The sequence below is a fragment of the Coffea eugenioides genome, chromosome 6 (assembly GCF_003713205.1).
Source record: "Coffea eugenioides isolate CCC68of chromosome 6, Ceug_1.0, whole genome shotgun sequence".
In the NCBI taxonomy this organism is placed as follows: domain Eukaryota; kingdom Viridiplantae; phylum Streptophyta; class Magnoliopsida; order Gentianales; family Rubiaceae; genus Coffea; species Coffea eugenioides.
The window spans coordinates 10,086,878-10,102,765 of NC_040040.1; the positions used below are offsets into that span (position 1 = coordinate 10,086,878).

Genomic DNA, 15,888 nt, shown 5'->3' on the forward strand with positions numbered 1-15,888 from the left:
AAGATCAATACCACAGACAGGCTCTCACAATGCCTCAAAAATTTCCATCCATCATTATTGCAGTTATCTCAAACGGGAGATAAATCCAATATTTAAAGGACTTCATAGTGGTTGAGCAAACAAAATACTACCTAATCCTGAGTCCAACAGCACTATAACAAATTCTTTTGACAGTTTCACAGTTGAGCCAGTAATGTGGCCTAGGCCAACAAATAAGAATTAAAGTTTCACAATTAGAGGTCTAAATGGAGTACAACAGTTTCTGACATACTGCAGTACCAAGCTAAAGGAAAGTTGGATGTCAACACAAATGAAAGCATCATTTCCATTGCAAAAAGAAGATATACATGTCACAATATGCTCATTAAGCTGTACAACTAAAGCTAGGTTAGAAATGTAAAGCAGTTAGGAACACAAAAATCTGTATTTCAGATTTGGTAAATACTGTACAATTATTTCTACTGAACCTACAATATATACAATGAACAACAGTTATTTCCGAGTCCTCTACTTCCAAACCTTAATTGCACCATCCCTACTGCTCGAAATCAGAAGCCTCTGGTTCAGCTTCACAGAAGCCAAAGAGAGGACAGAATCACGGTGACATCCTGCAGAATCAGTGGCAGCACCAGCAAGGATAGTCTTTGTGGTCAATCTCATTGTCAAAGGTCGTCTTCTGCCCTCCTGTTTGTAAAAAAGATCAATATAAATTAGTAGGCCATCATCCCAGAACATAAGTGAGGGGCTATTTCTCGTCCAAATGCAGCTAGGTAAGTTTACAATCACAGGCAAAAAGAAGAAGCGATAGAGAACCATTGAACTAAAGAAAATCTTCAGTTTGAAAACGTACGACATTTGAATCCAACACTACCCCCCCCCCGGAAAAAAAAAAGCCCAACCATCAGTCCAGTTTTCTCCTTCCAGGCATGGCCCAGGATTTTAAACTAGTACCTTTACAATGAGAAGGGAAGAAACTTCTCAAGGATTGCCAAAAAAACATACAACTTAAGAGTCCCTAATAATTCTGAATAGAAGCCTACCCAAATTTTTGAGAACTTCATTAGAAACAATTCATGTCCCAAGTAAAAAAGAGAAACAAATCATGATGATGCCATTAACATACCTGCACAACTTGCACACCGTAGTAAGACTTTGTCTCAAAACTATCATCATTTCCAACTCCCTTTATAGATGGTCCACATACACAATAACTTCGATCAGGGCTGAAGCATAGATATGCAAGGGTCAATAGAATTGCAATGACTGCCCAAATGCATAAAGAAAATTAGAAAATGTACCTGGAATGGTCCCAGCGACGTATTTTCAAGTCAGTACCCCCTGTCAATAGATCCCCGCCTGGCAACGGAAGTAAAGCACGGATGCCAGGAAGACGTGGAGGTGGTTCATTCAACTCATCGATTCTATATTTCGAATTAGCACTTAGCCTGATATCTGATTTGGCATTCCCCTTGCTGGATGCTCTGGCTAATGCCCAAGGCGAGTCAGAAATTTCAGCATCCGTCTCATTATTTGCTACCCTCAACACCTGCAAAAAGCAGAATAAGTAGCACAAAAATCCACCAGTATAAAAGCACGAAATGTTATTGCAGTGATTGAACGACAGGTGCCAACTGCTCATTCCATTCATCAGTCTAACTACAATATCGGGGTTTAGTATATCTTATTCGAGTGAATTTCACATTTAAAATCTAATTGTCTGTAACTTCCAAAGTATCCCAGCACAACAAGTATATTCTCTCAAAAATTACTCCCCAGACGTACATTATACTTCCCCCTCCAATCCTTCTGTGTCTCCATAACTAATCATCCCTCCCAAGCATGCATGTTTACCAGCAAGAACATCTATATGGATCATATTCTTTCTAAAATACAACATCACATCAATCAATTTAATCACATTCAGTCAAATTTCACTCTTTTGCTCGATTCTTTACTATTTTGTAAAAAGTACAAAGTGATCCAACTGTACCTGATGGCAGCTTCCATTTTCTGCATTCCAAAGAGAAACTTCATTACACCCTGCTGCAACATAAACAAGAGGTCTGGTAGATAGGGAGAAGGAGGTACTAGGAGGAGGAACAAAAAGGCTCATTTTCTCAATTGGGCATGCAAGAGAATACTGCCATGAATTGACAGGTATTCCAAACCTCAAATCCCAAAGGGTAAGCACGCCTCTTGATGACCCAGTGACAAACCAGTTCCCACAAGGATCTGCAACCAGAGAAGATACATAACCCTCCTCAGGGACCACTTTTGAATTCCAAACATTTGAACTTGTTCTTGTATCCCACAGATGAATTCCACAATTCTGGGTACTGTACAAAATCATTTTGCAAGCACCACCATCAGGGGAGTAGTTCAAAAGGTTTAATATAGCACCTTCTCCAACTCCGTTCTTTTTAACATCAGCTATGCCTGAATATTTCTCCACAACATTGCCCAGTCCCCCGGATATGTAATCAACAGAGAACATGTGTATAGCTCCATCACAAGCTCCAACAACAACTTGAGCAGAACCCTGGATCACAGCAACACACAGTGCTCGACTTCCATCTAAAGAATAAGTTAGGCGCGACCTGAATGAGATATCTTTTTCTAACCTTTTAGAATCCCAAATTTTAACAGTAGAATCTTCAGATGCACTTACGAAAAAGCTATGGTCAGTGGAAACAGCTATGTCATTAACAGCAGAGTGGTGATCCTGGAGATGCGCAACCAACACCCCACGAGGCCTCCACCCTGAATCTGGAATCGTCGATGTTCGCCCAAAAGATGGTACATCTGCACCCTCACTTGAAGCAGAATTACTTTCAATTGAAAGGGAACTCCCTTTTGTTGTACCAGACACTCCCATTTCCAGAAACTTGTTATTTACAAAGGCTGTTTGATCCATTTCCCTGTCTTCAACTTCATGTACAACCCTTCGCAATTGTGTGGAACCACCACCAATGCTGATTGAGCCTGAGATAAACTTAGGAGCTGGATCTGAATTGGCCAAGCTAAATGATTTACTAACTGGATCCATCCATGGCAAGGATGCAGAACCAAAACCTAAAGAACCACATGGTAATGATGAATCAGAGACTGTTGGAGAGCCTGCAGCTCGTTTGTTATCAACTTTAAAGTAATACAAAGGAATGCCTTGTGATGATTTCTCCATTAAACTGTTCATTCCACTAAGAGGTGGAGAGATAAAACCGGGCAACTGCAACTTTTCAGAATCCAGGAAGTCGCCAGAATCCATAGCCATAGGACTTTGCACTGAGTTGCCCACAACTTTTGAATTCTGGTCATTATCATTACAATCTGCAAGATCCAGAGGCAGATTTGCACGTTCAACAACTTTATTGCTCTGAAGATCTCTTTGTCGGTCAGACCAGCACATCATTGGATCCAGCTCCTTCACCCCTCTCTGAAGAAAATCCACTGTTTCCCAATTTTTAGCCTGTGAGTCACTGTTGTACCATATTTTTCGCTGTCTCTCCAGCATGTCTGAGCTCCTGGCACTTTCTAAAACACGATAGTATCTCTCTCTTGACACTGGCGGCTCTAGGCATGAAAAAAGAGCCTTTTCTGAAGCTAAAGATGCTGGTTGTCTACGCAGGAAGGTGCGTATAACAGGCACAAGGAAAACATATGAATCTACTGCACCTAAACTCTCACTGCTAGCTGCAATGAATGTGACATCGGCCCTCCTGACCCATTGACTAGGATAACACAACAGTGGAAAAGCGTGTTCTATCATCTCAAGCAAGATTCTCTTCCTTAGAAATCCACTTTTGCATAAAATAGCTAGGCATTCCAGTGCATTCACAATTACAGCCTCAGTTACATCGCTTAAAGCCTGCTCAATGTATGGCAAAAGATATTCCTCGACACTCCTTTGTCCCACGAAAAAGCAGACATATATGATCTGTCCATAAAACACTGCCCTGAGTTGCTCATCTCGGTCATTTAGGAAAGCAGGGAGGATGGGCAACAAGAAATCATTACTCTGCCTCTGGCCAAAAAACCAGCAAAGATTGCCAATGTCATGCAGGAGTGCTCTCCTGATATTTGGTGTTTGCTTTGGGCCCATCACAAGTTCTTGAATGACATCCGCAATAGACTTCCTTAATTGCACAAGCTGTGCATCACTATTTGGACTGTATCTCCTTCCAGATGTATCAGAGGATGTAGAGAGTGACTTCTGTGGCGAACTTGATTCACTGAGAACTCCTGCCTCACTCAAACTTATAGAGTGAATCAAAAACCCATAAGCAGTAAGTGCCAGCTTAGATATATTGCTTGCATAACATATCCTTACACTTTCCTCTGGATCATCAGGGAGCATGGAGAGCATTGGAAGAATATACTCGGGAAAAATTTTAGCATCACTGGGTGGAAAATCTCTGACTAAGGGAAGAATGTCACATAAAGTCTCTAGGGCAGCACAACGCACAATTGCAGCTGGATCTGAGAGCATTGCAATAACATATGGAAGCACACGCTGCAATCGATCTTCATCATCAATGTATAAGGAACACGACTTCAATAGAAGCACAGCTCCTCTCCTCATGAATGGCAGTTTGACATTTCTTATGCAGGAACAGAGCAATGAGGCAATCAGAACCATACCTTCACAGCTCATGATATCTTGAGGTAATGGTAGAAAAGGCATACCAAAAGTGTCTGACTGGTTGTCATAATCCGACATTAATGAGTTCAAATCACTTGTTGTTATCTTTCTTAAGAAGGGATGGTGACTTCTGTTAAATATATTAGAGATACTCTGAATCAGCTCATCAGGAGATTGCACATCACACTGCTTTCTGTTTTGAGAATATGCAGATCTAGCCACACCTTCCAGCAACGGTTTCATGCTATGAAATCGATTATTTTCCTTCACATCCCTGAGTAGATTACCAACATCACCAAGAAGATCAAACCTATCATGAATTGAGCCCTTATCCACCTTTTCTCTTTTGCTACTGGTGTCCTTCTCCACATTTGTATTATGTTGTGCATCTGTCCCATGCAGAGATTGATGCATAGCATCTAAAGAAAGCGCCTCCCCAGAAACAGTCTCCTTGACTACACTACTGCTCATCATTTGTCTAAGAATCTCTTGAAAAGACGTCTGGCATATTAAAACCTACACCAAGGAACTTTCTAAATAAGCTTGAGCACAGCGTAATTATCACCAAGATAAAGATCAAGCACCAAAAATACCTTACCCTTGCATCAGAATTAAGGGGATTCAACAAGGAATAGAAATTGTGGAGAAATGGAGAGAAGTAGCCAGGAAACACAATGCCAGAGAAGTTCTGCAGATAGCTTTCAGCAGAAAAACGTGCCTCCGGATCCAATTGAATCATATGAAGAATCATCTTGCGGATTCCTGAATCTGGAATCTTTATGCAAACAAGATAAAGACCAAAAATAAAAGTTAATTTAGAGATTCAATAAACACTCTAAGTGGACTAGTAGGCAAACACTTCAACCTATATAGTGAAGTCAATGTTCCATGAAATTTCTTGAAAGAGATTAATTGGGAAAATATGATGACACAAGAAGAAGCAGAGAAAGGTCCTTTGGTTAGAGCCAAGTTAAAATGGCATTGACTAGATCTTACTTTTTCTAGATGTTGGCTAGGATCATATTGTCCTCTACGATAAGCAAGCAGTTGAGACAACTCAAACAATGGCTGACCCTCGAGGAATAGCTCAGCTATTACACACCTGAAGCAAGAACATGAAATTGAAGAAAAGTGTAAATCCATTGTATCACAAGGCAAGAGCTTATTGCCATATAGATAAAGACATCCTCATCAAAGATTTGTGCCTCAACCATAAAAGCAACCATCCAAAGCCAAAAAAGTCAAGAAAATTAGTTTGTGAACTGCTTTGTATAACGTAAAAAGAGAACCTCTTGACCCAACCAATATGTATATACCAATAAAATGTAGCAACTAAAGCAAACAAAACTTAAAATGATAGACCACAACTGGATTGCTTGGATGAAATATGTAGAAATGATAGTAATTAATTTGATTGTGCTCTAACATGAACGCTCACTTGAGGGCTGTACATGATTATGCAAGCCCAATTAATCTCCTATACACTAGCAGTGTCTGTCAGGCCTGGATGCATGACAACTAATTTTAATTTCAATTTGAAATCCAAGTTTTACATGGCAAGCACCCAAGGCCAACAGTGCATTCATTGTCGGTGCATATAAGATTAATCCATAGACAAGAGCTAAAACAAATGCTATTGATCTAGAACCCTAATCTCTTTTTCAGAAATACCAATTTGATTACCACATGATATAGAAGTATAAGTTATTGCAAAGAACTTTGGTTGTTTATGGACTCCTGCAAAAGCAACTGATGTGAAGCGCATCACATTCCTTGAATGGGTTTGGGGCAATTTCATTACTGTTGTTGAGGAATAAATCATTGATCTACTTGTAGGATTTGATACAAAAGGTAAAAGAATCTTTACCCAATTTTATTAAAGATCTATTGTCACCAATGTACTGTATTAAACAAAGAATCTCACAGATCAACATAGTCCTACTACTTTCACATACTTCATCCATGTGGGCCAATTATAAGTCCCAACCACACTTTAGTCAGCCCCCACAAAAAAGAACACATTTTTTTCTCCATGTTTTGACTTACTTAGTAAGGTGACAATGTTATTTAGCTATTTGCACAACAGCAAGATCGTCAAAACAAAAGATGAACTTGCACAGCAAGCTAAAAGCTACAAGATGTGAGTTCAAGGAAATAACCTGTTCGAGCTTGCCAGATCAAGTCATTCAAAGTAACAGGCAGAAAGAGGGTAGAAAATGATACTGTTCATATATAGCGCAAAGTCCAGGATGCCAGAGAGATACTATCATCTATGTCCAATACGAAACAATGATTCCCACTCACACAAACGATTTCAGACAAGTTTCTGACACATATCAAGCTCAGATCCAGAATTCCATCAAAAGATGAAATGACTATTGTTTTAAAAATGTAAAGCAAGACACAAAAGTAGAAATTTTATCATATAATAAAGAAAGACAAACATGTGATACTATCATCTATTTAATAAAATATCAATAAGACAAGCACTGTTCCTTAGATGGAAAAACAAATCCTGGATCAAGAAACATCTTATTGTTAAGTTAACATAATCAGATACTTTACTTCCAAGTTCAGGTTCTTATAAAACATCAGTGATATTTATGCTCAAGCAGCATATGCAGGTATAAGTAAATTAAAATTTCAGGGCAAACAAAGACTTGCACAAGGAAAAAATTATTCTTTCAAAATGGGAAAGAAGGTCTCATCATATCTTCAATTCAGTAAATTGCAATCTAGTGTGTGCATTTGTGTATTTCAATTCGCATAAATAATTTTAAAAGCATGTATAAGTTTAGTTAATGCCACTTCTCATGTACTGGGAAAAGCATATTTACCACCTTTAGGCATCACATTAGATTTCTCAAGCACCACTGCCCATGCTTTTACAAGACAACAACCCTCTTGGCAATAAAACAAAAGCAGTGCAAGGGGCTAATATGGAACAATTTGCAGCAGAAGGGGCACTAAACTTGTTAGTGATATAGGCTGAAGCCAAAGAGAAAATCTGGAACTTAAACAATAACCGGGAAGTAAAGGATTCTGGGTCAATTGATAAAAAATTAGCATAGGCAGCAACAATTGTCTTTTGATAGTATTGCAAAAGAAAAGACCCACATTGACCAAAAAATCAACTGTCACAATACATGTTGCCACTTTCAACACAATTTCCACTTATCTGCACACTGACGTAAACATGATTCTACTACTATGGAGCATTTAAGAAGCAAATGCTCCTTGAATACCAAAACTTCAAGAACCAAAGCGATAAATTATTTCCAGTGTATTTTTTAATAAAGTAATCTTCAATTCCAAATTATCAGCTCAAATGCAGAAAACTCACCCTACAGCAAAGATGTCCATTGATGGTTTTAATGGTGCATCTTGAGCAACTTGCGTTTCACCTCCATGCCCATAAAATCTCTGAAAAATGAAAGCAACTTCTATTAGTGAGTATAGACAAAAGGCAACTGTCACATTCACTAAATGCAATTCTCTCTCTCTCTCTCTCTCTCTCTCTCTCTCTCTTCATTCATTTTCTTTGTAGAAAGGAACTTCTAATATTTCACAGTCTAGTTAACCATGCTATAAATAACCAATTTTCCATTTGAAAGAGGAAAAGAATCAATCAATACTTGGTAACAATTTGATGATCATGTGTCATGAATGGTCAACATAGGATCAAAATTAATCTCCAGTCCGAATTAGTCTTACAGGGGATGATAATTTCGCTGATTGTGACCATTCAGGTGATCCATACTTCAGGTTTTGGATTCTTCTACAAGACTTTTGTTTTTGCTTTTTATTTTTATTTTCTACACTTCCTAATGCATTTTGCTTCCCATCATCATTAGCATAATGTTTATGTCCTTTCTGCACTATAAGAAACCTAAACATATGTTGTTGTACCTAACAGACAAGGAGAAAAGAAAGTCCATTTATTTGTCTTCTTATATCCATCCATAACCTTATCACAACTGTGATCATGAATCCAATAAAGCTTACAAAGGAAGCTGCACAAACTAAACATAAATGGTCAGGGCTACCAAGAAAGTTGTGAAAATTGAAAAACAATATTTATCGACCAAAAAGTTCGAGAAGAGTTTCCTTGTTTTACCTTAATTGGACAAAGGGAGAACTCTGAAGTAAGAGATCTAGATGTCAATAAAGCAATTAATATGAAATGTCTGTAGTAATGAATTTCAATTTTGTCAAGGGGGCGAAAAAACACACAGTTACGTAATTGCACATAGATTCAGCAAGGGTGTCATTTAGTAATTGTCATGGTAAGTGCTGTTTCCTTAAACATAAATAAGCCGTCTGCCTTGCACTAATAGGGGAAATTACGAATGTTTAGAAAGTTCATCTTCAAAAGGACAAGGAGGAGGAAGCAATATTTGGTTGTTACTAGTTGTCAGGCAAATTAAGAAAACCACTCCATCGAACTAAAAGAATCACCAATAAAGCTGATCAAGATAGTCAAGTACTTTTATTGTGAGTTAAGCTAGTGTCTTTGAAAAGAAATACAACCAAAAACTCATTCTAGCACTATGTATACAGACAACCAAAATTAACTTTTCATCTGAAATTGGATCTCACCAGCACAAACGAATAGGAAGCAGACAACATTCTCCAGAATACACCAAAAAGGTCATTCTTCTAGGGCACTTCTTACAGAAAATAAGAAGTTACTTCCATTAGTCACCAAAAGGAAAGAAGTTGACTCATATTAGGCAGGCCCTTTTAAAAAATGAGAAATATATGTTGTTAACTGCATAGTGTTTCCCCCTATCTTTATGTTTTATGACACCAGCCAACTGAAAGGTTGAAAGTCAGCCACTCTAATCAAACAAGCAATCCATTAACAATATGAAAAATCATGACAAGAAGTTCATATCTAGCAAAACTTCTCTGCCAAGCAATTTTATACGTCCTCCCAGACCTGAATAATGAAAAGCATTGTTTGGATTGAGATGATTTCAGATAAAATAATTTGCTTCACAAATTCCAATTACCTTTTTATCTTCCCAGTTACCTTTTTATCTCACATACATCACATCATAAAAAGTGCTACAGTAATTATCTCAAATAAATCATCCAAATAAACTCCTATCCAAACAAACCCTCATAACTAGAATCCAAATTTATGTCATTAAGCAAAAACCAGAAAGGTACAATCATAAAGCAATGCGCCAATGAAAAAATTAGCAATTCAAAGTAACAGAAGATCTAAGCAATTTTATGATCATCTCAACTGTATCACATTCTAGGCAGGATATTGCCAAAATCCCAAGGCTTATGAGATGCTTTAAATTTGTATTAGCATTAACCCCTATAGTACTAGGACGAAAAGTTTAATTTCAAGTCAAGAACTAGAAAAGCTCAAACTAAAATATTATTTCCCATCCTGCATATGTTAACATAGATTTTCACATAAATATTAGATGAATTACAAAATTAAATTAAATTAAGCTTATCTTGCTAAATCTCTGGTTGGGAAAAAAAAAAGATTAACTAGAATAAGAAACCAACCTCAGGAGCAAGGTAACACCGCCTTCTTCCACCAGTGTCAAAGAAAAACGAAAAATCAGAAGGATCATCATGTGGAATATACGTCGGTTTGAATGATGCAAAATCAGCAAGATAAAGCCAGTTCCAGGAAGTAACCAGAACATTCTCACACTTAATATCACCTGCATCAGATTAAATTAAGTTACTTCTTCCTAAGAATCAATATAATGTTGCTAACAGAGGAGATTAAATTTACACTTATCTTACCATGACAAACTCCATTTTCATGGCTCTGTTTTGCAGCATAAAGCAGCTGCAAGACCAAAAATTTCATTAAGCCCTAACTGCAACTAAAAGACTAACACTGCAATGAGAAGAAAGAAAGAAACCTGAAAAGCCAGCCATTTCTTCTCAACAAGACTGAGGAAAGGTCGAGTGCTCAACCGATCATGAAGATTATTAAAAAAGTATTGCCTCAACAAGTAGGCAGCTTTGTCAGTTTCAAGCCAAAACTGCAGCATACAACATTTGCAAAATAAGACCATTTTAAGCCACCAAAAAAGCAAGAAAACAAAACAATCATAAAGTCTTAAACTCCTTAAAGCGACTAAAAACCACAATTATTCAATCATTCAGAAGGATTCATCAGTCAATGAGACAATTAAACATCTAAATGTAGATAAAGTAAAAGCCCTCCTTTTGGTGTCAACAATTACTGTCAGTTTATGTCACACCAAAACTGCCCTTTAGAGTTAGTATTAAAACTACTCAAATCTACTTTCATTTTACATCATAATCTCAAAAACAGTAGCTTCATTTATTAAGAAAAAGAAAAGGGCAATATAACCATAGACTTTCCAGCAAGCACAGGCATAGGATATGCCATATACACTAGTCTCCAGAAGTTATTTCTGCCTTTCTTCATTTTCAGTCGAAACTTCAGGGAATTCGAAACCTAAATTTATGGTCATCACCTAAACACATTCCTACCAAATGTAAAAGGAAGAGAAAAAAAAAAAGAATGCAAAGTATTTCCATCAAAGTATCAGCCTCGTGGTGCCCCCAAATTCCAATGAAAAAAACAATTTCAGACTGACATGAATGATTTACAAATTTGTCTTTATAAACCTTCAATTGGTAGCATAAACTAAAATTATTTTAAATAAATACTACTTTACAAACACTATTTTTCCCTGAGCTCCACTTTCTCCTAATACCCATATTGGTAAACCATAATTCTACCTAGCTTGTAACAAAGTAACCGGGAGAAATTCAAATAGCAGCATCACTTTGATAAAGCATTAATCTGATGCAACTCATTTCCGCCACTGATGTCCATTGCTTTTGGCAATCCCAAAAGGAACACTAGTTCCCAGAGCTCGACTATGAACACGAGCTTAATATTTACTTCTGGCCCTTTGCTTACTACATATTACGCTCTCATTTAACCGCTTTATAAGATGCTGCAACCAAAAATTAAAATGCATCCCTTTTATTAAATATGCTTCACACTACAATTTCTCTTCCACGTTCTTCTAAGGAATGAAGTACTAATCTCGGCAAGGGTGATACCAATTTTAGCCCTATCCTCAAACTAAAATACAATTAAAATCAATTCACAAATATCAGTGCGAAGGTGCATTTATGTACAAATAAATGTACTTCAGAGTAAAAGTAGAGGCAGACCTGGAAGGGCCAGACATGAGGGTGATCGAGGCCAGTGAATACACCGCGAATTTGGGAGAGGCGGCGCTCGTAGTCGCGTAAGTCAATGGAGTCCCCTCTTTTGAAATAAACCTTGACTAGCACAAGTCCTTCGTCGTGCTTGCACAGGATCGATTTCAGGAATCGTCCTCGGCCCAAGACTTCTTTCAATACTAAATTATAAGAAGACGGTAAATCGTGCAGGTAATACTCCGTCGCCGAAGCTTGCGTTGTTCGCGCGATTTTATTCCCCATTCTGAGCTTGTGTTGTTTTCCCTCTAAGCGTTTGAATTAGCTAGGGTTTTGTTTTCTGTTTTGCTTTTAATTGTTTCTTTCACATTGCGCAGGTCCGGTTTAACGGTGACCGAAGCGCGGCAGAGAGGGGGATCGGAGGCGGAGGTGGTGATGGGAAGGGACGGAAAAGGGGGGAGCTGCGGTTGCGTGGGACTGTGTGGCGGAAGCAAGGTAATGCTACTGCAGCGGATCGTTAATTTTCCAGTGGTTTATTGCCATGTCATCAACGATTTGTTTTCACGTCTTGCACAAGATTGTGAAAAAGCGTGGACGTAAACTATTCAATGGAAATTGCATTTTCTCACGCTTTTCACCACTCCACTTTTTTTCTTTTTTTCTTTTTTTGAAAAAACCAGTCAATGCTCTTTGCGGATAAATTTTGGCTTTTCCTTTTGTTGTGAAATCTTGTGCTTTGTGTTATAAGTAAGTTATTAAAAATCAAATGTCATAATTCGGTCAATCATTAGAAATTAAACATTAATGGTGTAATATATCGTATTGTTTTTCATAATTTATACCAAAATCCTACTATTAAGCAATAAATTGCCTTCCATATATTAACAAATCATCCAAAATCCTAGTATCGGGTATTTCTACTAAAACAAGTTTTTTAAATATAATGTTATAGTATTACACAATAATTCAAAAAACATCTCATCCATACAATATATCAAATATTTCAAAAAAAAATTATATACACTGTTACAGTAACATTTTTCAAAAACATTCCAAAAAACGACTAATCCAAACGGAACTAATAAGGGTGCCTTTGGGAGTTGAGGGTTTGGACTGAAAAGAAAGGGAGAGAAGAGAAAGTCTGATTTTCCTTTGTTTGTGAGTTTTTAGTAAGAAATAAAAGAAAAAAATAGGATGATGAATAGTAGATAAAATTTTTCCTCCCAGATTGAAAAGAAATGAAGAGAAAGTTAAAGGAACTTTATAAAAAAAATTTTAAATACTTATTTTATCCTTAAAAATGTCTTGAACAAATATAATGACTTTCATATCCAAAATCATTCCACTAATTCTCAAAACTCCCAAATAACATAACAATCCCTTCTCTCCTCTCGTAACTTAAGTTCTCCCTTCTTCACTTTTCTATCCTAAACTCCCAAACTTAGCCTAAGTGTGTATTTATATCCTTTTTTGTTCTTTTGAAGGTGGCTAGCATTCTCGATAAAACATAAGAAGTTCTCCGATGCAATTAGGAGGAGGTACTTGCAAATAAAACAATAGCTTCCCCCAATCAAACTATTAAAGTTCAAGCCAAGTCGTGCAAGCACAATTAGCGCAAATCTTCAACGTTACGTGTTAGATACTTGGATATATCTGTGAAATGTTTTTTCGTGGAATTAAACTTCTGCAAATATGAATCAATTATTAAATAAAAGAAATAAATTGATTTCCTTTTTGTGCCCTTATTGCTATCATATTTACCTATTCCCTGTAATTTGCTAGGCTTGATTAGATTTAGAAGCAAGTAAAACAACGTTCTCAATCGCGAGGAAGAAACCATTCGATCATCAAAACGAGTACGCCCATAAGAATTCCACACAATATGGATTCACAGATCGGACAACTCAAGGAACAGAAGAACGCTCAAGAATTTATTTAATATGGTAAATTACAGATCACCATAGATTCATATATCTAGGTATAATCAAAGGCGTATTTACATCTCCAAGTTCATAAAAAACAAAGAAATCAGAAGATCAACATTTGATAATCACAGCCGATGACGATGACGATGACGATGATATTTATGATCTTCAGTCTTCGTTCTTAATAGGATCTTCATAGTTGGGATCATTTACGTTGAGAGCTTCTTTGTGGATCCGTCCTAGCTCAGCATCAGAGTAACCGTCACCGGACCACGTGAACTTGCCGCCATGGCCACCTTTCTTCGGCGATCCATTCATGCCTGTAGCCGATTTCCTGTCTCTCCTGATCTCCTGACCGTTGCCGGCCTTCACATTTGTCTTGGAGCTTTTGCCGGAATTCCTCATCTGTCTCTCTCCACTCGTGGCTCTTCTGTAGCTACTCTATCAACTGAAGCGAGTGAGAACAGAAAACCCAGGTTGGCAGAATTTATAGGAAGCTGGGGGGTTTGTACATTGGGAGCGGTATTTTAATCGCGACCTTGTGGGCTGATCATGTAAGGTGACAGCGACCGTAACAAATGGATAAGAACGGACTATTCTTTTTTTTTTTTGTTTTTTTGGGTATGGGAACAAACTCGGTTTTCTTTACTAGCCAAATCAATGATCATACACACTCACATAAGCACATTTGAGCATTGGGCAGTGGTTGTTGGAATTTAACATTTTTAAAAAAAATTTGAAATTCTCATTACTTGATTAAAATTTGTAAATTTTAAAAAGAAATGCTGTATATAGCTACACCTTGCCATTGATTTATTTTTTGTTCAATAGAAAGGGTTTTGACTCATTTCTTTTGTATTCCTGCGCATCATTACTCAACTATAGCATTCTAGCTTTAATGTAAACCCTTTGGCTTTGGTACAAATAAACTAGGTCAATTAGAACTCCACCGTCACCCAGAGAGAAGGGTCTTCACACGCTTTGACCAGGACAAGAAGCTGGATATACAAAACGATATTTAACCTAAATTTGCAATGACAGTACCAGTGCCTAAAGCATTTTACGAATTTTTTTTGTGAAAAAAAAAAATAACAAAAAACTTATCCCGCCAGTTTTTTTTAGTTATTAATGTACATATTTAATGCATTTCCTTCATAGATGAAGATGACATGACATTGATGTTAGACCAAATTGTTATTCTTGACTTGTACCCAAAGACACTCACAATAAGACAAGTCCTGATATTGGAACTTCTTATGTATTTGAAAAAAGAAACTTTAGGAAAACAATAATTGTTTGCTTAACTTTTGCTATGCAAATGAATCGTGATACTGCAACTAATTTACTATTTCCTACAAACATTCCCTTAACTTCTCGTACCAGTTTGCTGGTTAATTATTTCACTCAAAACCCTGCTCCAGAGATTGTTAAACTCAAAATGACTGAGGGCCTCGGACAGCATGCAAACCAATGCCAGTATAATTAATGGAGTTCAGAAATAATACCTATTTAATGGAGTTTGTTTGGATAGGAAGATTTGCAAAAAAAAAAATAATAAAAATAAAAATAATTCTATTTACATCATAAATACAATTTTCAATTATCTTTTTATCTCACATGCATCACATCACAAATAATATCCCAATCGCTTTCAATTTGATTCGCGATTATAGTATTGAAAAAACGTGGCACGAATTGGAAGGAAGAAAATGAGAATCATCCTATTTTCAATCATTATTCACTCTCTTTTTCTTCCCGGTCACCCTTAAATTTTTTCACGAGGAGCAGAGGCGGAGCCAAGTGTAAATAAATTTTTTCACGAGGAGCAGAGGCGGAGCCAAGTGTAACTGAGGGTAGGCAATTACCCCATCTTCCCTTCCCCCCTTCCAGTTCCTGGGCAACAAACCCCCTCTTCAATTTTGAGATATTTTCTTTTCAAGCTTAGAATTTTTGAAAAATTTTAAGTTGTTCCTTATTTGAACCCCTTGAAATTTTTCAAATTTTCATTTTTATCTACTTTGCCCCGATATTTTTATAAAAATCTCTTTCTTATCTATATTGTCTCCCTAAAGAACTTTAAATATTTATTTTTCATTTACATTGACTGCTCTTAATAAATTAAAAATTAAAAATTTGTAC

General features: G+C 37.0%; 1 protein-coding gene across 1 annotated transcript; it reads right to left on the minus strand.

Moving 5' to 3' along the window:
• Positions 1-299: 299 nt before the first annotated feature.
• On the minus strand, positions 300-12,306 carry LOC113775819 (serine/threonine-protein kinase VPS15). The gene is made up of 11 exons (XM_027320838.1): positions 11,837-12,306; positions 10,540-10,662; positions 10,418-10,463; positions 10,172-10,332; positions 7,983-8,062; positions 5,636-5,741; positions 5,238-5,414; positions 1,991-5,155; positions 1,299-1,546; positions 1,124-1,223; positions 300-684 (listed from the first exon to the last, which is right to left on the minus strand). Exons 1-11 carry the CDS (start codon positions 12,107-12,109, stop codon positions 508-510), a joined length of 4,656 nt encoding a protein of 1,551 aa, XP_027176639.1. The 5' UTR covers positions 12,110-12,306; the 3' UTR covers positions 300-507.
• Between the last annotated feature and the right edge of the window lie 3,582 nt (positions 12,307-15,888).